We start from the raw sequence: 26,635 nt of genomic DNA on the forward strand, positions 1-26,635 counted from the left end.
CACTAAGACACGCAGCTTGTGTGATAATGCTATTATTTGTCTAGAGGATTTGCATTTCCCTTAGGAGAGAACTGTTTTTAGTTGTGGTTATAACTCTCACTCTCCCCGTGCTGTTGGCTCGTTGCATTGCTAAGGCTGGACTAGTCTATTCATTTTAAAAAATTTTACACGACAGGGAAGGGAGGTCAGAAGGCTAAGGTTAAAGGCACCCAGTGCAACTTTCGAGGCTTAAAAATAAACATTCAATTTCTAGTCTTTTTTACACGTAGTAAGTTTCAATAACTCCATACCATTACATACCGACATTTAAGCAGCAAAGATGAGACGTCGTTGTGTGGTGAGAACTGATACAAAATCGATAACAACAACAATGCCGCCATTTTCTTTATTTTTTGTAACCTACAATAAATAAAGCAGGCTTCCAGTCAATGGAAAAATGGCTTCTCCCCACCGGCGATTGTTGTTGTTTACGATTTTCTATCAGTTCTCACCACACAACGACGTCTCATCTTTGCTCCTTGAATGTCGATATGTAATGGTATGGAGTTATTGAAACTTACTACGTGTAAAAAAGACTAGAAATTGAATGTTTATTTTTCATTGAATGTTTACATAAAGTTGCACTGGGTGCCTTTAAGAGTCACGGTTGGCTACTGAAATTAGTTATAGATATATCCATCCATCTATCTATCTATCTATCTATCTATCTATCTATCTATCTATCTGATGAAGAGAAAGTTCTCTCGGAGACACGTCGGACAGCGAAATATTTGATTTAATCTTAAGGCATGATCATGGGAAAAGTACTGGCAGCAAAGTTACCAAGAATACATTCAACGAGACAATAGATGAACAAGATTCTTATAGTGAAACGTTTTCATTGATGGTAGGGAGTTGGAGTGACTTAAGGCCAAGTAAATTTGTAATACAATAGGTGGTAATTGGACATGTCTGCAGGTCTGTAAGACATGGCTGTAAACAAGTTTACACAACAATGAAGTCAGTCAATTGGCCTGTTCTCAATACCAGACTGACTGGCTCCAGTGGGAACTCAAATCCGAATTACCTTAACCACTCTCAGTTAAAAGAGAGGAAGGGATGTGTTTTAAGGTGCAGGGAGAATGTATACAGTTCCTTCTAATGTGCATGATAATTATATAAACAAGGTTAATATAATTTGTATATGATTGTATATTTATAGTTATGATTGATATTTCCACGACACTATCTATCTATCTATTTACTACGTATCTCTCTCTCTCTCTCTCTCTCTCTCTCTCTCTCTCTCTCTCTCTCTCTCTCTCTCTCTCTCTCTCTCTCTCTCTCTCTTTCTATATATATATATATCTTTATATCTTTAATATATACACACCCAGGAGACCAGGAGCAGTGCTGTGGGGTCGAACTTCGAGAGGGCCCACTCAAACCTCTCCTCCATTCTGGCGAACCATCGGACACGGCTGCAGCAAGAGAGGTAGTCCCTCGATGAACACAAGAGCGCCGCGGGGAAGAGTCCTCCAGGCGTTTGGGGGAGTTCCTGAGCCGGCAGGGAACACAGGTGGGCCCAACTTTCCTTGTCACTCACGGTCTGGTTCAGAGGCGGTGTGGCCATCTGGAAGATCGGGAAGTTTCCTGTATTAGAGTGAGCCTGCTCTCAATGGCCTTCCCTGAATAAATAAAGTTTCAATAAATAAACATTATGTCCAGAAGCCATAACAATGTCCATGTGTGGGCAGGTTAACTGCGACCCCAGCGGCTTCACGGTCCACGTGGACGTGAAGCTCTTCAGCCCGGAGGACCTGCTGGTCAAGGTCAGCGGGGACTTCGTGGAGGTCCAGGGGAAGCACGAAGAGAAGAAGGTGGGCACTTTGGGCGCATGTTTTTTTTATCACTTATAGGTATAGAAAACACTTTGAATACCTTGGTGGGCAACGAACCCCCCCCCCAACCCTAACCCTAACCCTGTAGCAGTATAGATCATAATAATAAATAATACAATAAAATAAAGTAAGTATTGTAGAATGTTGGTATATTTTAGTGTCTCTCTGTTGTTCATATTTCTAGTCTAGGGACAGGCCAGGGCCTCGCATACTGATACAAGGTGTTCTGCCATTGTTATGTCTCAACAAGGTTGAACCGACCTGGTCCTCCGGGACATAGCCAGGGCCAGATACCTTATCAATGCTGAGAGTGTGTCTGTTTTCGTGTTATTCATATATCCCCTTTTTGTATAATACTCGCCCCAACCTTTGGTTCGACGAGAAGAGGGTTCGACAGCCAAGGAACAAGTCATCGACCACCGGGTCCACTATAGATTATTCAACCTAAATCTGTATCTCGCTGTATTACATCCTGGAATAAACCATCTATTCAACCCTCTAATCCAACCTGTCAAGCTGCTTTGATTTCGACTTCAAGAATTACTACTACGACTGAAAATACACAACGCAGAGTCTGTCCGAACAGTTTAGAAATAAGCTGAAATCTAACAGTATATTAAGAGAAACTAAGACATTAGTAACAAGTAAAGCCTAAAGTAATTTGTATGTTTGCTTGATGTTTCCTCCAAGCAGTCAGGCTCCTGGAGGAATCCACTACCCCCAAACCAACCCCACGCAAACTAAAACAAAAGAGACTTTAAATACATGTTTGCACAGCATTTTTGCACTAGAATAAACCGTGTCTGGTAGCACTATCACTTGATCACTTTACACATTGTGGCAACCCGGCACGTTGAGCGCACCAACTCCTCCCAAACAGGACACCATTTCGTTGGTGAAAAGCCACAAAAAGGCATGTTTAATTACAGAACATAAAAGTCTCTCCAAAACACAAATAACGTAAACCTTGAGGAATCAACGGTCCCCTCCTTCGTGGGTGGAATCCCGTCACCCACGAGGACCGGTCTCTCCTTGCAGGAGCTCCAGGGCTGGGAGAGCCCCGAATGAGTGGAGAAGCGGGCTATTTAAGCCCTGCTTCTTCACTTGTTCCTCAGGTGCTCTGAATATCCTTAATTGGCCCAGGCCGGGTTGCCACACTCCTCCACCCTTTGCTGAAGCCTCGGGTGGCCTTTCGGAGGGGCGGCAGCCCGGCGCGCAGCATGGCTGCTTCTGCTGCCGGCGTGGCTCGTTTTGCGGCCTCGTCTCCCGCGACCTCGTCTCCCGCGGCCTCGTCTCCCGCGGCCTCGTCTCGGGCCTCGTCGTCTCTGGCGGCGTCGTCTCTGGAGGTGTCGTCTCTGGCGGCATCGTCTCTGGCGGCATCGTCTCTGCTGCGTCGGCTCCGGCTGCGTGATGGTCTGGTTTGGGGGTGGCTTGAGGTGGGCGTTCCCACCAAAAATGGCCCGTAGCTCGGTCGAGTTGCCCGCATCCTCCACCATATGTGGCAACCCGGCACGTTGAGCGCACCAACTCCTCCCAAACAGGACACCATTTCGTTGGTGAAAAGCCACAAAAAGGCATGTTTAATTACAGAACATAAAAGTCTCTCCAAAACACAAATAACGTAAACCTTGAGGAATCAACGGTCCCCTCCTTCGTGGGTGGAATCCCGTCACCCACGAGGACCGGTCTCTCCTTGCAGGAGCTCCAGGGCTGGGAGAGCCCCGAATGAGTGGAGAAGCGGGCTATTTAAGCCCTGCTTCTTCACTTGTTCCTCAGGTGCTCTGAATATCCTTAATTGGCCCAGGCCGGGTTGCCACAGCATCTGCTACTTATTTTTACATATCTGTATTTACTTCATCTGTATTGTTGTTGCTATGTAGCTGTTGAGGAACTGTTGTGTACTTTAACAATTAGATGTAATTTAAGTGAGTCTGATGTTGTCCGTGTGTAGAAGGACGGATCCGGCACCATGACCCGACAGTTCAGTCGCCGCTACCGCATCTCCCCGGAGGGCATCCTCATCATCTTCGCTCCGATGCTCCGATGGTCATTGTAAATATAATGTATTCAGAACTAACACATTTGTTTTGCCGAGACAATCCATGCAAGATATTGTTTGACAATATGGAGTCAAACAAAGAGATCGTTCAAAAGTTAATGTTTTAATTTATATTTGTCACAGCATCTTTATAAATATGTGATACAAATGCACTCTTTATGTATAATATTAAAAAAGTGCTCCTTGGTTCAAGCTCCTTCCCCCTCTGGTGCGAATTCCTCCAACAAGGAGTCCACTTGACTGAAAGAGAAGCAGAAAAACGTCATATATTCAGCATGCAAATCAACACGTTACATTCCTCAAATTACATTTCCCCACGCACAACACCAGGTTCATTCGTGGACCAGGTGTCCTCCAGAATGAGACGATAGCAGATGATAAACTACACCAGTATGTCCATTTATAGGCTCTGCTTCGGTTAAATCACCTAATTTGGTCCTTCACTCGTGTCCTCTGCTTGCATAGAACCTGCAGTAAACTACCGTTTCCGATCTCCTCTCCATCGGAATCTAAACAAGAGAAGCACGATAAATAATAACGATCGGAAACGATTCCTTTTCCATTTGAGGTAAGTACAGCCAGGACTCCCATTCAGCTTACATGCACAAATGATACATTAAATCATGTATTGTATTCAAATCCAACAATGTGGAATGTGTGTGCGTAGTGCGGCACTTACGGAGGCCCGGAGCGTGGCAACAAAGTGGCAAAATGCTTCTAGAATCCGGTCCCCTGTTCTGGAATGTCTGAGAGCGCTAAGTGCTAAAGGTTAGAGCTACCCCCCGCTGGCTTCTCACCCTCGGCGTCGCGGAGCAGCTGTTAAAGGACCTCCTTGTCCGCAGCCAATTAAGAGCGTTAGCCATTTAGAGATCATGGAGAGTAACCCCAGGTAGAATTACACCACATAGAATTACACCCGGTAGAACTACACCAGGTAGAAATACACCCGGTAGAATTACACCACATAGAACTACACCAGGTAGAACTACATCAGGTAGAATTACACCCGGTAGAATTACACCAGATAGAACTACATCAGGTAGAATTACACCACGTAGAACTACACCAAGTAGAATTACATTACACACGTTTACTTACTAAAGTGCAGTTTAATAAACATAGTCAGTGCTAACCAATCACATTCACTGTGAAAAAGGTCAATAGTACCGTACCTGTCGTAAGGCCAGGTGGACGGGAGACGGCGGGGCACATTGAGCAGAACAGACCCCCTGGTGGAGCCCTTGGCTCTTCCTCTGCTGTGTGTCTTTGGGGGACAACCTTTGAGGCGCGGATGCTGCCATCCTGTCCGGGCGGGGCCGGGAGCAGCCCCCGGTCTGAGGGCCCGGTCCGTCTCCAGCAGGTGGCCTGCGGGACAAAGAACAGAACAGTAAGCTAGGGCTTCGTCCCCTGGGTGGGGGACACGACTCTGGTTCCCTGCCGCCCTCCGCCGGGGAAGGGTTAGTCACGGTTCTAACGATTGGTTGAGAGTGTTTTGGGGTGATGTTGGTCGGGGGCCGGCCTAGCGCTTTGGGTTGCGTTGTTGGAAAGCCGCACCGGACCCGGGGATCCATCCCAGAGAAGAGGCTCCCTCGCTGGCTGGTGACTGGAGGCCGTTTGGCTGGACGCAGGACGGGGGGTGGATGTCGAGGGGGGGCCCGCGGCTGAGGGACACGGTCCGTGCGTTTCTTTACTCCCGAGTTGTGGACTGGGAAGGATAGATGGCACCGTTCTTTGAGACGATTCAGGTCCCTGGTCCTGATGCTGCTGTTCAAGACAATGTTAGTGGAAGCTGAATGAGAAGCTGTGAATGACACATGTGAATGACAAATGTACATGTGTCCAAATATATGTGATTTTATACCATATGTTCCATGGAGCCACTGATTGAGGGCTGGTGGGGACTAGAGGTCTGTCCAGCTGGAGGTGGCTGGTGCTGGTGGAGACTATTCCCTGTATTTAGGTTACGCGAATGACTGATCGCGAAACCATCAGGATTCAGGATTCAGGATTCAGGATCCCCCGGTCAACATATCTGCGCAAGGGGCTAGTATGGGAAAATCCCAGTATGAAAAATGGCCCCACTCCGCCCCTGGTCTGGTTATTCTATTTTACCAGATCAAGACACTACAGTATTCATAACTATCACACAAAGAGGGCACTATGAGTGAAGCAAACATCCATCGACTCGAAACAATTAGTCATTCCATACAGAGTAAAATTATTTCTTTGGACATCAATGCAGTGGGGTAGGTTTTGTTTGAACATTTGAACATGCATTTGCATTTGAACATGCATTAAGCATGGGGTCCCCCAGGACATCTTAAGTCAAACATCAAATTTTCTGAATTGTGGTGTGCATTTTCTAATTTATGGGTGAATTGTATTATTGGTGTATGGGAAAAACAAACGTTAGGCTAGGGGTGACCATTCACAATACTGTGGAGTATGTATGCCTCTCATTATATTAAGCCTCTCAAGCGTTCCTTGGCTTTCACAGATATATTCTCCCGTAGAACAAGCAATTATGAATGTAATATATCACAAAAAAGTAAATCTATGTAGATGCTCAAAGCCTTGTGTTCTGTGCCATCACCACAGCTGGACGTTCAACACCCAGAGACCAGGATGAGTCATAGGGAGGCGTCCAACGAGGCGTGCTCAAGGATCTTCTCCATACTGGCACACCAGCGGACAGATATACGTCAACAGATGGAGAGGCTGTATAAACAACTGCAGCACCTGAGAGAGGCCTTCAGGCACTTGAAGTAGTGTCTGAGCCAGCAGGAAACACCGGTGGGCCCGACTCTCCCTGTCACTCACTGTCTGGTTATACTATTTCCAACCAGGTATCACACGATTTCATGCTCATAGTCATGAAAATTATTATATTGAATCGTGTACCAGAGCACGATTGGATGACTTTTTTCATGCTACACAGAACGAAATGTAGACCAATGCATTTTGAATCAGAGCATTTCTCAGACTATTTTCATTCTGGAAGGTTATTTTAACCCTTACATTTAAATTTGATGATGTTCTTTGACTTCAGAAGGGGGGGATGTGCAGATAGTACAGTGCACCCTCTAATTATGTATAGGCCTACGTCAAAACCACAAATGCAACTAAGGGTAAATGCCGTGTATTATGGATACTCCCATATTTTTCAGACCTCCTCAAAAAGTGAAACTAACCACGTCGCTTCAAACCAGTCTCATACAGATATGTAGAATAACTATGTTATTCCACAGCAGAAAACGTAGTCGTTTTGCAAGAACGGCTCTAAAAATGTGTGAAGTTTTTTATCGTTGCTACCGTGGTTGCTATGGACGCTGCTATCGCTGTAAGCAAACATGGTGGGCAATCATTTGACAATCAGTGGAGTGTTTCAGCATTAAAATTGAACAGTTAGAAATGTATTTTATTTTCATAATCTTTATTCAGTGACTGTATAGGATGTTTAGTTAGTCAATTGAACTGCTCGTGCCGTTTCTCATACTTATTGGGGGTTTTGAGGGACTTTAAGAAATGACCAAAATTACATATTTTACACACATGATGTTTTCCAAACATATGAAGCAATGGGCTAAATTTTTTATCCAAATCCCCCTGCCCCCAAGTTATCGTATGTATCCATATGCGCTTGTTTATTACGCCCCACCTCTAGTTTGCCCTACTGGGGCTAACAGCAAACCACCATTGACCCCAAATATGAAAGAACACATTTTAAAAGTACCGAACCAGTGGGATTTATTTACATACATGACATTAAGGCATCCAACAAAGTCCAAATCATAAAGATAAGAAAAATCCCAGAGAGGCAGCATGACCAGCCAGCAGTCCCATGACCAAAATCCTCCCAATGGGAACGGGAATCTGTGGCTTTTACCTCAAGTCTTGACGAGCGGTCCAGGTCCTCCTAATCAACTCCACTGACGCAGCACACCTGAGCATGGACGGAGACAAGCAAACAGAACAGGGACTCACACTACTGGGAACACAACCACACAGGAAACACATACAGCCGTAACACTGACCTATGGCAATTATTTCATCTTCTGCAACATGCCCGCATACGTATATCCTGTATTAACTACATTAATATGTTCTATGAACACAATATTCAGATCAACCCCCAAACATATTGATTCTCGGTTCCTTTGATAGGAGAGGGATGCTGTGATGAGGACCATTAATTAACTAAATGTAAGCACAGTTGACGTTGCAAACAAGTTTATGAGTTCCGTGTTAAGTGCAGTTTACACAAACCTAGATGAGGTGGTATCACCTTAATAGTGCTCTTCACTCATTTACTAATTTAAAGGGACACTGTCTAGGAATTACTCCCATCAGCATGAATCATACCTTCTCTCATATGAGGGGGTCATTGCCTCGGCGGCACTCAGGGAGACGCTGTTCTGCCTGGCGCAACTTAGTATATGCATCTATTTCCTAGCCAGCGGAAACAAGTTATCGGGGGACGCATCCTTGGTCCAACTGGAGGAAAAGATTGGTCCAACTGGAGGAAAAGAACGTGAAGATGATATATGAAGAGGAGAAGAAATAAATAGGGAAGAGAGATCAAAGAGCCCTCAAGCAGCAAGAAATTGTAAGGAAAGAGCAGATGAAGCTCCTCAAGGTAAAACAGGAGCAGGAGAAAAAGAGGTGGAAGTCATTAGCGAAAACTGCCACCGAAAGGCTGGAAGAGAAGAGGAGACGAAAGGAAGAGCTGAAGCAAAGCTTTAGTTTGCAGCAAAACAACAGGAGAAATTGGACAAACAGTGGTCTAGAATGTTGGCCAGCGATGGAAAGGGATGAATGGAATCGGGGAAGAATTTGAAAAAAGAAATGGCCAATCAGCATGAAAAGCTGGTGGTCAGGAGAAATAAGGAGGAATTCTTTATGTGGGAGGAGAAAAAGGAAAAGAGGGAAGCAGAGAAGCTATTGGATAAGGAGTGTAACAAACAAAAAAGGAAGGAGAGGAAAGAAGAAAGTGAAAGGAAAAAGGCCCTTAGAAATGGAAGGTTCCCTCAGGTCTCTATTCGATTCTGGTAGCCTCTAGGGCACAAACCTCTCCTCAAAGGAGCTCCTCTCCTCACCGAAGCTCCTCCTCTCACTGTGGCTCCTTAACTCACTTAAAGTGTAATTCCGGCGCAAATTGAACCCAGGATCTTTGTTTTGGCATTAAAACCCATCAAATAAGCCTCCCAGATACCTTTTTCATTGAAAATCGAGTATTATAGTTTGCCGGGCGCAATGTTTGGCGTCCATGTTGTTGACTTGGGGCATAGTGTTTCGCTTCTAAATCCGCATTTTTGAACCACTAAATAGCACCAAACCTCTGCAGTAGCATGACTAGGGTCCCTACACATAAAACGAAGCACAAACAACTTAGTTTGCAAACCCAGAGTTTATTTAAAAAGACAGTTTAACAAGCATTACCGGGAGGTCCGTGTTTACAGGAAGTCCACACAAGTCGATTGCCGAATGCGCCGGAGTTCAGTTCAAGGAGGAAAGTTTTGGAATTTATAATTTATATAATATATATTTATAAATAATATATAGCAAGTGTTGACACGTAAATTAAAGGAATTGCATATGTAAGTTACAGTTACAAAATAATTGTTCGCTACAATCAAGCATGGCACGTTGTTGACGGAAGACGCACTGCACACGTGATTGACGCATAGAGTGAAGGACAGCTCAAGCACCGGAGAAGACGACCCATCCACAGCTTGAAGTCAAGAGAGAGATGGTTCGTGTTTGCGTCAAGAAACAAAGTTATAAGCCCTAACTTCATTCGAGGAAGTGAAAGATGATCTTGTGAGTTGTCCAGGTAGGTTAACCTCGATTTATTGTGTATAAGGATTTGTGGTGGGAATTTACGGACCACGTCAATCGTTTTCTGCGTCAACCGGGTAGAATAAAGTCATCAGAACGTTTAACAATTGCGGTCATATTTGTGTAAAAAAGGTACAAGACCATACAACAAACAATTAAACAAACGTTGCAAGGAGAACTCCATTGCATTGGCTAAAGCCAGGAATTCACATTGCCAAGACAGCATTGCCCCCCAATACTACCTTACCATTTGGTTAATAAAATGGTAATCTATCAGTTGAAGCTGATAATGGACTTCTCCTTGCAACGTTTGTTTTATTGTTTGTTGTATGGTCTTGTACCGTTTTTACACAAATATGACCGCAATTGTTAAACGTTCTGATGACTTTATTCTACCCGGTTGACGCAGAAAACGATTGACGTGGTCCGTAAATTCCCACCACAAATCCTTATACACAATAAATCGAGGTTAACCTACCTGGACAACTCACAAGATCATCTTTCACTTCCTCGAATGAAGTTAGGGCTTATAACTTTGTTTCTTGACGCAAACACGAACCATCTCTCTCTTGACTTCAAGCTGTGGATGGGTCGTCTTCTCCGGTGTTTGAGCTGTCCTTCACTCTATGCGTCAATCACGTGTGCAGTGCGTCTTCCGTCAACAACGTGCCATGCTTGATTGTAGCGAACAATTATTTTGTAACTGTAACTTACATATGCAATTCCTTTAATTTACGTGTCAACAATTGTTATATATTATTTATAAATATATATTATATAAATTATAAATTCCAAAACGTTCCTCCTTGAACTGAACTCCGGCGCATTCGGCAATCGACTTGTGTGGACTTCCTGTAAACACGGTCCTCCCGGTAATGCTTGTTAAACTGTCTTTTTAAATAAACTCCGGGTTTGCAAACTAAGTTGTTTGTGCTTCGTTTTATGTGTAGTGACCCTAGTCATGCTACTGCAGAGGTTTGGTGCTATTTAGTGGTTCAATAATACTCGATTTTCAATGAAAAAGGTATCTGGGAGGCTTATTTGATGGGTTTTAATGCCAAAACAAAGATCCTGGGTTCAATTTGCGCCGGAATTACACTTTAAGCTCCTCTCCTCACTGTGGCTCCTCTCCTCACTGTGGCCCCTCCTCCTCCTCACTCAGGCTCCTCACCTCAGTGTGGCCCCTCGGCTCACTGTGGCCCCTCCTCCTCACTGAGGTTCCTCACCTAACTAAGGCCCCTCCTCCTGTGGCACCTTGACTCACTCTGGCCCCTCCTCCACGCTATGGCCCTTCCTCCTCACTGTGAACCCTCCTCCTCATTGAGGGTCCTCCTCCTCACTGTTTCCCCTCACCTCACTGTGGCCCCTCCACCTCACTGTGGCCCCTCCACCTCACTGTGGTCCTCCTCCGCACTGTGGCCCCTCCTCCTCACTATGGCTCCTCACCTCACTAAGGCCCTTCCTCCTCACTGTGGCTCCTGCTCCTCACTGTGGCTCCTCCTCCTCCTCCTCACTGTGGCCCCTCCTCTGCACTGTGGCCCCTCCTCCTCACTGAGGCTCCTCACCTCACTAAGGCCCTTCCTCCTCACTGTGGCTACTCCACCTCACTAAGGTTCCTCACCTCACAGTGGCCCCTCGACTGCCTGTGGCCCTTCCTCTTCACTGTGGCCCCTCCTTATCACTGTGGCCCTCACCTAACTGAGGCTCGTCACTTCACTAAAGGTACGGCCACACTGAACGCGATACGCTCGTAGGATTACGTGCGTAACGCGCCGCTTGATCATTTTGTGTTTCAAAAATGGTCCAACGCGCATAACGCGCCTCACGCGCCTACGCAGCTAGATGAGCCCGCCCAAAACTTATTTTCCCCAGATACTTTTCTTTTGCTCCACAAACATGGCTGAGATCACCACCATCGCTGCACTGTATTTGTTGTGGGAGTTCGAGGAGAGTAGGAAACCCAAACGCCGTCGTGTTTGGGTGCATGACATCCTCCGTAGGCGCTCACAGCTGGGTGAGTTTCACCACCTCCTCCAGGAACTCCGCCTGGATGACGGCCGGTTCCAGCAGTATTTTTCGGTTGATTGGGGCCATGTTCAGACCTGCTAGCCCGGATTGGTGCCAGGATCTCCTGTCGGGACACCAACTAAAGGTGCTCCATATCAGCTGCGGAGCGCCTGTCCTCCATCTCCCAGTGACGTCGGGCCAAGCTCAACGCTGATTGGCTAACGCGCCTAATGCGCTGCTTTAGCGAGTATAACGCATCTACACGCTTAAACCAATTGTTCCCTATGCAAAAATAGCGATTTTCTACAACTCTAACGCACGTAACGCGTTCAGTGTGGCCGTACCGTAAGGCCCCTCCTCCACACTGTGGCCCGCCCTCCTCACTGTGGCTCCTCCTCCTCACTGAGGCTCCTCATGTCACTGTGGCTCCTCATCTCACTGTGGCCCCTCCTCCTCACTATGGCTCTTCCCCCTCACTGTTGCTCCCCCTCACTGTGGCTCCTCCTCACTGTGGCCCCTCGACTCACTGTGGCCCCTCGACTCACTGTGGCCCCTCGACTAACTATGGCCAATCCTCCTCACTGAGGCTCCTCCTCCTTACTTTGGCTCCCCCTCAACTCACTGTGGCTCCTCCTCCTCATTGTGGCCCCTTGGCTCACTGTGTCTCCTCCTCCTCACTGAGGCTTCTCACCTCACTGTGGCCCCTCGAATCACTGAGGCCCCTCCTCATCACTGAGGCCAGAGGCGGAGTGGCCATCGTGAAGATCTGGAGTTATCCAGAGTGGGCCGGTCCATTTATGTGGGCTGCGGCAGTATTTGGGGCCGCGGGCACCCCCTGGCGGCCCATGTAACGTAGGTCACGCGAACGAGCAATCGCAAAATGCACGAGAGATCCCGTTAGGGCCTCTGTTGCCCCTTTCACACCGCCGCAAAATCGGGGCCGGTTCCGGGCCAGTTCGGAGCTAGGGCCAGGGCTTTGGTTTCACACCGCCAAAGAACCGGCTCCGGCCCCTAAAAACCGGTTAAACTCTGGCCCCACTTTAGAGCTGGGCTAGAACGAGAACCGCTTTTACGCAGGGGGCAGGGGGCAGGGTTATCCCAGGAAGACCAACGAAGGGCGGCATTTTTAAATCACCGAAGTGAACGATGGACGCTAAGACAAAATCACAGTGGACCGTGGAGGAGACAACCTGTCTCCTTGGATTTTGGTCTTCTGCCGAGGTCCAGAAAAAGTTCCACCATTGTTCTTGTTGTTTGAAACTGCGAGGGTTGCTGGTAAAGCGGAGACGTAAGCAAACGTTTGCAGTGACGTCATGACGTTGCTCTCGCCGGCTCCGTGGCTGGCTCTCGCCGGTGTGAAACCAACCGGTTCTTAACTGGGGTAAGGCTGGAACCAGTTTGGAACTGGCCCTAGCACCAGCCCGGAACTGGCTCTCGGTTCTTTTTGGTGTGAAAGCGGCAAATGAAACTCCCCTCTTCACTGAGGCCCCTCTCTTCACTAAGGCCCCTCTCTTCATTGTGGCTGCCCCTCTTCACTGAGGCCCCTCTCTTCACTGAGGCCCCTCTCTTCACTGTGGCTGCCCCTCTTCACTTAGGCCCCTCTTCACTGAGGCCCCTCTTCACTGAGGCCCCTCTTCACTGTGGCCCCTCTCTTCACTGTGGCACCATTCTTCACCCCTCTCTGTTTACCCTAAATAAATACTTTTTATATTCAAAGCGAATGTCTTTAAAAAATGTATTTATATAGAATATTAAAGCAACACAGTCTGATGATTGATAAGTATAGTGCAGTGTCTGTAATCTGATTGGATGTAAATGTATCAATGTTGTGTTGAGTAAAATTATGACCAGTTAAAATTAGCATGCAATTAGAGTTCAAGTTGAGTTAAAGATGAGTTCAACATGAGGGACTATCAGGTTCAAAACAATGACGAATGAAGAATAAAGATCAACAGAGGATAAAGGAAAAAAGATGATAACATAATATTGGACTAGAATCAAAATGGACAGATATATTGGCGGCATAACAAGCAAAACCATTTAGGTAACGAGGGAGAGTGAATAATAAGGCAGTGAAGCAACACAAGACATTTCTCAGGCGCTTATGCCTCTTTTTCACCGACAGTACCAGCTCAACACGCCACGACTTGGTTTGGTTCCAGGCACATCGTGTTTCCATCTAGAATAAAGCACCTCTTCAACGTGGGTGAGTCGTCATGACAAGCATGCGCGAAACTGCAGTGACATACTTATTCACGCAACACATAAACAGACAGGGCTCCACTTAGGAGCTTCTCCAACTCTCTCAGGGTCCACGGCGTGTTCCTGCGCGCTGATCCTGCCGTGTCCAATAATCAAACACTATTGTTGACTGAACGCTGATGCTAGTATTTAAAGATGCCGGGTGTTGGGTGTCAGGCTCGGACGTCGCTGTTACGATCTGACCTACCGAGCTCGCTATTAACCTGGGTAGACAGTCCGTAACCTAAGTCTGTCCCTACGTGGTGTGCTGAACTTGAGTATTGTTCCTAATCTTTCCCTGGGTGAGTGCAATCTAACCTATTTAGGCCCCGTTCACACAAAGCCGATTTCATGGCGAAACCGCAAAGGTCTTGTACGGTTCGGCCTTCCGTCCACACGAAGCCGGCGAATCCGCTGACCGAAACCGCAAACTTCTGAAACCACCCTCGGAGGTGGTTTCAAATCTACCCGGTTTCGTTTTGGATTCGTGTGTACGCCTGAAACCGCCTGAAACCGCAAACCATGACGTCATCGCCCCACCCCTCGACCTCCTAGCCAATGGCTCTTAAGCCTGCAGAGTCTCAGAAATCACATGCGAGCATGCGCATAAGGGCAGCCTTTATGCGCATGCTCGCCTCTTCTTATTTCTTATTTACTACAGCGTTTCTACAGATCTACCCGGTTTCGCTTGGCTTCGTCTTTACGGAGATACTTCGAAACCGGATAGATCGAAACCGTAACGGTTTCGCCCGTTTCGGCTTCGTGTGAACGGGGCCTTAGGGGGTTAGGTGCGAGGTACCACAGGTCCATACCATAGCCACCGTAGGGGAACAGCTGCCGCACCGGCACCTATCTGCAGGCGACCTGATCCAGACACGCTTTGATCGAGTCTTTTCGTTCACTGTGTATATATATTTAAGCAATAGATCACGCCAGGCTGTGGTATGTGCTCATTATACCACTGTTAAGGGGCGTTGTCCGGCCCCGACGCGCAGCGGAGGGCCGGCGACCCCCTTCACAGTGGTATAATGAGCACATGCCACTGACTGAAGTGATCTATTGCTTTTATACAACGGTTACTATTATGGCGAAACGAAAGTCATAGACACACTACATTTAAAAAGAAACCAAGAAAGTCAAAATAGCCGTTTTGTTAAAGAATACAAAAAAGTAGTCCCTCCTGGCTGCCGCTATGCATCGACGGTCGCTATGCAACACACTTTAGCGTCCCTCCGAGAGAAGGCTCCGATAGAGCGGTTCGCCGGCAATTTATCCTATGGAGCAGTTCACTCGCCGTGTGCCTAAGCTTTCGTTAGTCTCTCCATCGCCTTGCTCACTCCCGGAGTAACAACATTTACACGCTCTCCATCATCCAACATATGTTTTACTTTGTAACTGTTTCTACTTCCAGGCGCGGAGTGATATGCAAACTTTCACAAAATGATCGGGCGTCATAGCAGTTATGTATACACTCATTATACAACAGTTGGGAACCAATCAGATCGCTGGATTTAGGTCCCCCGTTGTATAAATATACATATATATATATACTGTGTATATATATCTATATATCTATATAGATATATATATACACGGTGAACGAAAAGACTCGATCAAAGCGTGTCTGGATCAGGTCAATAGCGAGCTCGGTAGGTCAGATCGTAACAGCGATGTCCGAGCCTGACACCCGACACCCGGCATCTTTAAATACTAGCATCTGCGTTCAGTCAACAATAGTGTTTGATTATTGGACACGGCAGGATCATGTATATATGTATATGTATGTGTGTCCATCGGGTTACTCTCTTTCACCCCAAATCTAATTTCCAGACCCTCCACTCAGTCTCACAACCCTGAGTCTCTTGCCCACATAGCTGTTGCTACTTACCTGTGATGAGCACCTCAACACTGCCCCCTCTTTGTGATGTCAGTACTGACCCTAACACTAAGCACATGCTACCCTACCATAACAGTCGCACACATCATGACTCGTCCGCTTTTAAAACAGCTAAGTATCAAGAGGGGAGATTGTTAAAGGCCCACTATGCAACTTTTTTAGCCAAAATTACATTAAGTATGCAGGTTGAGAGTTATGCTGATGGTTCTGCATCCATTTCTGGGTCGATTGGTGGGTGTGTCATTTACCCATGTCGCCTCTCCAGTGAAAAAGCGCATATGCAACTTGCTCTGTTCGGACCGACACAATCCGGATGTGACGAGCGGAAGTATCCTCGAAAATGTAGTCAGATTGTAGTTTCGAAAATGCTTTACGGCACAGACACACACCCAAACATGGCACCGGCTAGATATAAACAGCCAGTTGCGAGGCAATTGTTGCATTCATCATGGATCAATCGACTGATAAGGGACCCAAGAGGCGACCGTCGGTGGAACAAAAGAAGAATGGACCAGAAAAGAGATCAGACACGAGTGAAAGGGGAACTATGCAACTTTTTTGGCTTGATTTACCTTAATATAACAGGCTAAGAGTCATTGCGATGGTTCTATTATGCATTTTTGTTCGATTGTTCGTTGTTTCGACTCACCCTTGCGCATCTTGGCGGAGAAAAGGAATATGTTTCTGCCGTCGACCCGCCGCCCACTCTCGCGGGAGTCTCGGGTCTCGCGAAGTAACGAATTGCTTTACGGCACAGACCCCCAAACACCGAACCGGCTCGATATAAACACAAGTCAATAAGGGATTGTTATATTCATCATAGATCAGCCGACTAAAAAGAGACAGAGAAACCCAATGTCGGAGGAACAGAAGAAGAGAAAAGGGAGACTGACCGGCAGAGAGGCCAGACATGAGTAAACGTTGGGCAAGCTTTTCAGGAATAGCGTGAACTGAAAGAAAAAGAAGACTGCAAATCAGACGCCGACTCGGCCGTGTTGCTTTTGAAATGGAAAGTACCCGTGGGTGGCCTTTGTCTTCGTGGTATTCTTGATGTTGATAGTCTCTGTACAAATGTGTTTGCTCAACCATTTTGTTGTGAGCCCTGTAAAAATTGTTTTCTCGACCGTTTTGTTGTGAGCCCTGTATGTTTCTAGCTTGCTTGGTTGCAACCATATAAACACCTTTGTTTCCATGGGTGTTTTGCTGTTCGTCTGTCTCGTCCCCCAGATACAGACTGAATCCCCGAATCCAGGTTCTTGTTTATTTAGATTATTATGTTGGCCAAACCTCTTACACTGATTGTTCTGTTCAACCTAAGATAAAACAATTATAATCTAGGATATAAATTCTCCCCGTCAACTATAAAAAAGGATGGATTTATGTTTATTGCAATACAAATACACCCTTTTAAAAATGTATAACCTTGCCTACACTTTATGAACATCTACTTCGGACATGGCTCCACGCATTCGCCGGCTTCTTTGAAAACAAATGCACATGGCTCGCGTAGAAGTGCATGGGGAAGGGTCGTCAACGAGTTGTTACGACAGTGTTGTGAAATATCTACTACGAAGCTGTAGGGGGCGCTGTGTAGAGAAATGTGCGTGCCAAAACCAAGAAAACAGCGAAGAAATGCCCGAAGTTGCATAGTGGGCCTTTAAGTTCAATTGTTTGACGCCTCTATTATATTATTTACGGTAGCAGGTAATCGACTTGTTCGGACTTCCTTGAAACAAGGACCTACCGGTAAGGCACAGACTTGGAAAACAGTCTTTTTGAATAAACTCCAGGTACGCTAACTAACTTGTTGATGCTTCGTTTTATGTGTAGGGACTAGGGATGGGCACGAGTATGGCGACACATTAGTGCCATAATTCACTAATGTGATAAAAGATGCATTCGGGCGTATTATATTATTCCACACGGGTAGATATTAACTGCGAGTGCGCAAATGATCTCTGCGCGCGCGCAAATTACCTCTGCGCGCGCAAAACAGCCTCTCGCGCGCGCAAATTACCTCAGCGCGCGCAAAACAGCCTCTCGCACGTAACAGCCTCTCGCAAAAGATGTTTTTACGCTCGCTCGAATTTAATTTTGGCACTATGGGGGAGGGAACCAAGGCAGGGCGGTCTTTCCTATGATTGGCCGTTTCTGAAGCGCGATATTTGATTGACAGCCCTCCTCAGCCTTCCTCTCATTCAATTCTGAATTTTACAGTAAATGGCTGAAACGATAGTTACGTATTGTAACTCTAGATTCTATGAGTATAGGCGCAGCCTTTTAAGGCTATCGCTATTGGGTTATCCCTAGGCGTGAGCCGTAGCACTGAATAATTTGTAATCCCCGACCACCAACAGCGTGGGCCTCAATTACGTCCGCGTGCGGAGTGCCTCAACGACTTCCGCATTTCGCAGATAGTCGGGCGCCGGCGGACGTTCTGCTCCCAATAAACAGCTTTTCTTCAGCTATTTAAAGGACAATGAGGCAGACACTTAAAAGGCTGCGCCTATACTCCTAGAATCTGGAGTTACAATATGTAACTATCGTTTCAGCCATTTACTGTACAATTCAGAATTGAATGAGAGGAGGGCTGAGGAGGGCTGTCAATCAAATATTGCGCTTCAGAAACGGCCAATCATAGGAAAGCCCGCCCTGCCTTGGTTCCCTCCCCCATAGTGCCAAAATTAAATTCGAGCGAGCGTAAAAACATCTTTCGCGAGAGGCTGTTACGCGCGAAAGGCTGTTTTGCCCGCGCTGAGGTAATTTGCGCGCGCGAGAGGCTGTTTTGCGCGCGAGAGAGGCTGTTTTGCGCTCGCAGAGGTAATTTGCGCGCGCAGAGGTAATTTGCGCGCGTGCAGAGATCATTTGCGCGCTCGCAGTTAATATCTACGCGTGTGGAATAATATAATACGCCCGAATGCATCTTTTATCACATTAGTGAATTATGGCACTAATGTGTCGCCATACACGAGTAGTAAATTTCCAAACTCGAGTGATCGAAGGAATTCCTCGAGGATCAATCGAGTACTCGTTTAATCAAATCTATTTTTAGAATGCAACGCATCTGCAGCAGGAATAGGCCTAATGATGAACGGCAATATTACCAACCAAACATGTGATGCTTATTCTCCATCAAAACAGTCAGAGCTATCAGAGTATTCATTATTTATTTTTGCAAACGTTCAAAACACATTTTCCTTACAAAAATAAATATGCGTCTCACAATTTAAATCACGTCGAACCAAGGCCTGTAACGGTTTAAAAAAAACAAAAACGAAACAAGTAGCATAACCATTGCAAATGATTTAAAGCTGCAAATAAAACGGCAGCAAATGGACTATGAAAATACTCTACACTATACAGCTGCGTCTTGCGGCGGTGAAAATAGCCGACACACTTGGTTGCTGCGGGTCTGCTTTCCCGAACTCACCGTTGTGTTTCAGGAGCATATGTTGCCGCATAGTACTTACTCTGGTAGCTCGATTTCGCTTGGCATATTTTACATTTCACCTTATGATCTCCTATTTCTTTAAAGTATTTACATTCTCGCTGCGCTTTGCTTTAACCGCCATCTCTTAACTTTTTTAATTCTGGCGTGCCTGCACACGGCACGCCACGCGCCACACAGAAATTTGATACATTTCATTTGCTTTGCGCCCATGGCATGCGTTAGTGGCGCCGCACAGAAAATTTATCATTTGCTTCAGAAAACTTTGTTTGTGTGTGTATATGCAAAATCGAGTTTGCCTGTCCACCAACTGAGTTCATTTGTAACGAGGAGTACTCGAGTAATCGATTCCTCACGCCCATCCCTAGTAGGGACCCTAATCCTGCTGCTGCAGAGGTTTGGTGCTATTTTGAGCAATATTAGTGATTAGAATTGCAGATTTGGAAGCGTTCGCGATGCTCCTAAACAATAACATGGAAGCCAAACATTGCGCCGGGCAAACTCTATAGTACTACTCGATTGTCAATGAAAAAGGCATCTTTTCGGGCTGATTACTGAGGGATAACAATATTGCATTTATAAAAGTTCCTTGCAGCGCCGTCCGGCAGCCTGAGCTGTGCGCCCGCAACCTCTCTATCACTCAACAGACGCAACACTCGCAGAACTGTCAACGTCGCAACCAAGTCGATTTTGTCTAGAGGGCAGTAACTGAGCGGCCCCTCCCGAAGTGGTACAGCCTAGGTGGGCCTTGAACTGTGACTGGTCAGAAAGACCTAACAGCTAATGACGACATTGAACTCTCGTGCAGGCTCGAACAGAGTGACACACAAACACACGCACACACTTTTAAGGAGTTTTTCCCCCGCTCCGTATCCCCCTGCTCCGTTAGTTTGTGCGGCGTGCTTGTTGTTTTGTTTCCAGTGTAGCTAGATCCGGTATGTTCTAGTTTTTCTAACGTCTACAAAGGGTAACTCAAAACTATATCTGATACCCCATAGCAATATCCATAGGAGCCTTAATCATTAAGTGTAGGCTGTGGTAACCCGGCTCAAGGAACAAGAGTCTCTGCTGCTCAAACTGCCAACAAGGCACGTTTATTAATTGCGTCCCGACGGGACAGGGCATCAGCATTGGCGTTCTCCTGCGGTAGTCCTGTAGGGCCAGGAACCACCTTGTCACCCTGGCGTTTGTATCCTTGGCGGTGGCCATCCACTTGAGCGGGGCATGGTCCGTCACCAGGGTGAACTCCCGGCCCAGGAGGTAGTACCGCAGCTTGTCTACGGCCCACTTGAAGGCCAGGGCCTCTTTCCAGACATGGGGGACTCGAGTCACATGACTTGACTCGAGTCAGACTCGAGTTGCAAATTTGAGGACTTGAGACTTGCTTGACTAACACTGATAAAAGACTCGACTTGACTTTGACTTGGTCTTCATGACTTGAGACTTGACTTAGACTTTACACAGATGACTCAAAATGACTTTTTTAAAGTTAGATTAAAGGTTGGATATGGGATTTGCGATACGCCAGCAGATGAAAATACGCAACTCAAATGGTCCTACCCCCTCTACTTCAACGCTGACTCTGACTCCACCCATTCCAAGTACATGGACGCGCAATCACACACGAGCGCGAACACAGATGCGCGAGAGTGAGCCAGGCTAGCTAGGTTGGAGTTTAGGGTTGTATTCTAGTGCTAGGTCCAAATGTGGATTAGCTAGTAAACTAGCTCCAGTAGCTACCGCAGGATAACAACAAACAGAAGCTTGCTCTGGGTCACGAGCTTTGAGTACGTGCACGTGCACGAAGAGGTCACGCGCGGGGAGCGGGGGTAGGGGAGTGCAGTAAGACCGTTTGATTGACGTACTGTCCAATGCCATTCGGTGGTTCTGAAAATCATTGGCTGGAGTTTTTCGAGCCCTGCCCGTTCCACAGATGATTAACTTGTTTAATTTTCATGTCAGTAGGCTACTTCTAACTCAGTGGTTGTAAGTGTATTTTTGTTCAAGGTGGAGGTAAGAGTTATGGCAGTCCCTGCATCAAGAACACCTGTTGAACGTGTGTTCAGCCATGGTGGGGTGATAATGTGACCGCATCATTCAGAACTCAGTGACAAAGTACTGTCAAATTATTTTTTTTGCAAATGCAATGCATTGTAAGTCGATGTATGTTGCGAGGCAGCAAGATTGCTACCAGCTTTCAGGCTTGTGTATTACTATTTCCCCTTCCTACAGTATGTGTGATATTACTTTTAAAATATTCTTTTTTTTCATGTCTGATGTCATGTGTTGCAAATAATATTCTACAACATGTAGGGTGATTGAGTGATTGACTTGAACTGTTCTCGTATACAGCTACCTAGAGGTTCTATTTGATTCTGTTCACAGGTTGGAGGTAATGATCATAAAAACATTTTCAAACTATGTACATAATGGTTTTGGAATGTTTTGAATAGTTTGAGTTATTGTTATTGTTAAGACATTGTTATTGTTAATGTTGAAATAAAACTCAACTTATGAACCACTCTCTTTACCGATTTTTAAATGTGGAAACTGGGTTAGATCATCAGATTTTTGTATGACTTGACTTGTGACTTGTTGACCTGAGCAATGACTTGAGTTGTGACTTGCTTGATTCTCACCACAGTGACTTGGTACTTGCTTGAGACTTGAAGGTTATGACTTGAGACTTGCTTGTGACTTGCACATGGATGACTTACCCCCACCTCTGCCTCTTTCTCCACGGTGGAGTAGTTCCTTTCGTTCGGGAGGAGTTTCCTGCTAATGTACGTCACTGGGTGCTCCTCCGCGTCCCGGACCTGCAAGAGGACCGCTCCGAGGCCCACCTCTGAGGCTTCGGAGTGGACTATAAGGGGCAGAGTAAAATCAGGCGTTAATAGTATTGGCTCGGAGCATAGGGCCCGTTTGAGGAGACTGAATGCCCCTTCTGCCGCCTCCGACCAGGTAACGCTGTCCGGCAGGGCCTTCCGGGTCAGGTCATGTAGGGGGCTTGCCAGGGTGGCGAAACTGGGAATGAACCTTTGATAGTAGCCTACCAGACCGAGGAAGGACTTGACCTGCTTCTTGGAGGTGGGGCGGGGCCAATCCAGGATGGTCTTCACCTTGGCCTCCTGGGGTCGGACGTTCCCGCGTCCGACCCTGTAGCCCAGGTATGAGGCCTTCTCCAATCCCAGGCAGCACTTGGCGGGGTTGGCGGTGAGACCCGCCCTCCTCAGCTCCCCCAGGACCGCTCTCAGGTGTCTCAGGTGGATGTCCCAGCTGGCGCTATGGATGATGATGTCATCAATGTAGGCGGCGGCATAGGCCTGGTGTGATCGCAGGAGACGGTCCATCATGCCCTGGAACGTGGCCGGAGCTCCATGTACCCCGAAGGGGAGCACCGTGTACTGGTATAGTCCCCCGGGGGTTGCGAACGCCGTTTTCTCCCGGGCGGTCTTGCTGAGGGGGACCTGCCAATATCCCTTGGTAAGGTCGAGGGTGGTGAGGTACCGAGCAGGCCCGAGCCGCTCGATGAGTTCGTCGACCCGGGGCATTGGGTACGCGTCGAACTCCGAGTCCTCGTTCAGCCTCCTAAAGTCATTGCAGAATCGAAACGATCCATCTGGCTTCGGGACCAGGACGATTGGGCTGGACCAGGCGCTGTGTGACTCCTCGATCATCCGGAGCTGGAGCATTTTCTTGACCTCCTCCCGTATGGCGACCCGACGGGCCTCTGGGACCCTGTACGGGGGTACGCGTACCGTGACGCCTGCCTCTGTTCGGATGTCGTGTTGAGCGACCGTTGTTCTCCCGGGTACCTCGGAGAACACGTCCTGGTGCTGCAACACCACGTCAGTGAGGTCTTGTTTCTGGGTGGGGCTGAGGTCCTCGCCCATCGGGACCTCCGGTACGCCTTGCCGGGCGACGAGGACCACGGGGACCGGCACCGGTGGGGTTGTCCCGGCCTTCCATTGCTTCAAGAGGTTGACATGATACAGCTGGGTGGGCTTGCGCCTCCCCGGCTGCCGCACCCGGTAGTTCACCTCCCCCACACGGTTGACCACCTCATACGGTCCCTGCCACTTGGCCAGGAACTTGCATTCGGCTGTAGGGATGAGAACCAGGACCCACTCCCCCGGGTGGAAGAGACGCAGCTGGGCCCCGCGGTTGTAGGTCCGCGCCTGGGCCTGCTGTGCCTGGTGCAGATGCTCCCGTACTATGGGCCAGACCTGCGCCATTCTCTCTCGTACCTGCTTGACATGGTCCACTAGGGTACGATGGGGGGAGGGTCGGCTCTCCCAGGCTTCTTTAGCCAGGTCTAGTAGTCCCCTTGGCCGCCGTCCGTACAGCAGGCCGAGGCCTGGGGAACCTCTCTCACCGCGAAGAGGACGTGGGGGAGGAGCTGGTCCCAGTTCTTCCCGTCTACCTCCATGGCCTTCTTCAGCATGTGCTTTAAGGTTTTGTTGAACCTTTCCACCAGCCCGTCCGTCTGGGGGTGGTACACTGAAGTCCTCAGCTGCTTCACCTGCAGGAGACTGAGAAGCTCTTTTAGCACACGCGACATAAAACATGACCCTTGGTCTGTTAAAATGTCCCGTGCTATCCCCACCCGACTAAAAAGCAACATTAGCTCCCGGGCTACGGCCTTAGCGGTTGCGGCGCGGAGGGGTAGGGCTTCCGGGTACCGGGTGGCATAGTCAACCATGACGAATATGTATCGATGTCCCCGGCTGATCTTGGGGAGAGGGCCCACAATGTCTAGGGCCAGTCGGTCAAAGGGTACCTCAATGATAGGCATCGGTATCAGTGGACTCCGAACTGAGGGTCTCGGGGCCGTCCGCTGGCACTCCGGGCACGCCTGGCAGTACTCTGTAACGTCCTTCTTTATCCCGGGCCAGTAGAACCGGTCTAGGATCCGTTCCCTAGTCTTGTCCATGCCTAAGTGTGCCCCTAGGAAGTGTGTGTGGGCCATGAAGAGAACTTTACTGGTGTACGGGTGAGGCACCACCAACTGCTCTACTATTACTCCCGCCCTCTCGGTTACCCTATACAATAGGCCTGATCTGGTGCAGAAGTGCGGGTACGGTAGGGTACTCACCGAGTCCCTGGCGCGACCGTCATGAGCGAAAACGTGGCTCCAGGCGTGTTTCAGGGTGTCATCCTGCAGTTGGGCGGTGGCGAACTGTCCGGGATGGTCCGACCCCCTCCCGGTTGGGGGGAAGTCCGAGAGCTCCGTGAGGGGGGAACTCTCCGTCTCTCCTAACCCGGCAGGTCGTTCCGACGCTGTCAGGGTGTCGGGGGTCCCGGGCGGATCCAGGCGATGAGTCTCGCCGGGTGGGTGGGCTGGTGTGCCTGGTGGTGTGGGGCCATCTCTTCCGGTGCCGTCTCCTTCTCCAGATGTCTCAGCTGGGGAGGAGTGTGGTGCCCGGGCTCCGTAAGCGTGACGAACTGGTTGTCGTGTCGCCTCGGCTGCGGTCGGGGCGGTCGGGGTCCTGGCTCCGCGTTCCAGAGCCGGTGGAAGATGGGCAGTCTCTCCCGATCAATAGGGGCACCGGGAGATAGGGTACGACCCCGGCCCTTACGGTGAAGGCCCCTCGGGGGGTCCGCACGACCACATGGCACGTGTCGTAGGTGCGGGTGTCCCCATGTACACAGGCGACCTCCATCGGTTCCCCCGTCCTTCCGACGGCTAGGTCGGGCCGGAGGAGGGTGACGACTTGTTGCCCACCCGAGCCGGGAGGTTCGGGGCCCCGGCCTCCTGATGCGCCCAACAGGTGGTGAGTAGACACGGTCCTGGCCGGCCCTTGCTCTCGAAGGCCGAGGGCATAGACACATCCCGGTTCTCCGGGCAATTACGAGCGAGGTGTCCTGTCTGGCCACAGTTATAGCACCGCCATACCTCTCTGGCTTCCGGCGATTGGGTCTGTGGTTTCGGCTGATCTATCCGTCGAGGGGGTTCCGGTCCTCGCCGGTCCCTACGGGTCTCGATCGGGCGGGGCTGTGGCCGGGTGGCGCTGTTTAGCTGTCGGGCCACCTGCCAGTTCTCCAGCTGGCGGATCAGCTCGTCCACCGTGGTCGGATGGTTGGTGGCGAGGGTTCTCTGGGCTTCCGGCGGTAGCTGGCGGATGGTGTTGTCCAGTAACACCCGGTCGAGAGCGCCGGGACCATCCTCTCCCGCGAGCCATCTCCTGATGAGCCGCGCGTGCTGTGCGATCTGGGCCCTCACGGCGCCCTTGGGGTCGAAGCGCCAGTCGTGGAACCGTTGGGCCCTGGCCGCCAGGCTATGTCCATAGTACGCCAGTACCGCCTGCTTGAGGGTCTGGTACTGGCTCGCCTGTTCTGGGGTCAGGTCCTGGCTCGCCTGCTGTGCGGGTCCCGTGAGGAAGGGGGCCACGATGTGTGCCCACTGGTCCTCCGGCCATCTTTCTCTCCGAGCCGTCCTCTCGAAGATCTCCAAGTAGGCCTCGACATCGTCCTCTGGTCCTAACTTGGTTAGCCGGCTGGTGGGCGCTGAGATCGGAGAGACGTCCGAGGAGCGCGTTTCCAGCCGTATGACGGCCTGCCGGAGGAGGGCCCTTTCCTCGGCGGAGTCTCGCAGGAGGGCGGCCGCAGCTGCGGCCCCGTCTGGGTTCTGCATTTGGGGCGGGTGGTCCCGAAAAAAATAGCAGGAAAAACAGTTGCGTGGTCGGACTGCCTGCCTTCTCCACCATATGTGGTAACCCGGCTCAAGGAACAAGAGCCTCTGCTGCTCAAACTGCCAACAAGGCACGTTTATTAACGGAAAAAAGGGGAATCACCCGTCAATGTAAACTATACAAATAAAGAGTCTGGGCACCGTGAGACACTGTGGTCGTGTCTCACGCGCTGTCCCGGTATCCAGGAGAGGAGGTCCTTCCGTGGTCTCCTGTGGTCTTCTCTAGACCGGGTCCTGGGGCAAAGGTCCGTGCAGGTAGGGAATCTCGCTCCGCTCTCTGCTCCTGCATGGGTCACATACCTCCTGTGCTTTAGACTACATCTCAGCTTCTCTTTTATAGCCCTCACCTGGGTCTGATTGGCCTGGTACACAGGTGTCTCCCGTTGGCGTTGAGTGGGACCTTGCCAAAGCGACCCTTGGCGCCCTCTGGGGGAAAAGGGTGGTAGACAGCTCGTATTACCTGCCCTCTGGGCTTCCAGGCCCGCCGTGTCGGGGCCGGGTTGCCACAAGGCCTAGTATAGTAGTTATTTATTTATTCATTTATTTACTTATCTCAGTTCTCTCTGGGTTAATA

General features: G+C 48.8%; 2 protein-coding genes across 2 annotated transcripts in view; both read left to right on the forward strand.

The window, feature by feature from the left end:
- The window catches only part of LOC132472981 (transmembrane protein 26-like), a 277,070-nt gene that overhangs the window by 156,179 nt on the left and 94,256 nt on the right, over positions 1–26,635 (forward strand). The window lies entirely within an intron of this gene.
- Positions 948–4,397, forward strand: LOC132473680 (alpha-crystallin B chain-like). Its single transcript, XM_060073890.1, has 4 exons — positions 948–957; positions 1,497–1,558; positions 1,737–1,859; positions 3,832–4,397. Exons 1-4 carry the CDS (start codon positions 948–950, stop codon positions 3,934–3,936), a joined length of 300 nt encoding a protein of 99 aa, XP_059929873.1. The 3' UTR covers positions 3,937–4,397.

The sequence above is a fragment of the Gadus macrocephalus genome, chromosome 15, assembly GCF_031168955.1.
Source record: "Gadus macrocephalus chromosome 15, ASM3116895v1".
NCBI lineage: Eukaryota > Metazoa > Chordata > Actinopteri > Gadiformes > Gadidae > Gadus > Gadus macrocephalus.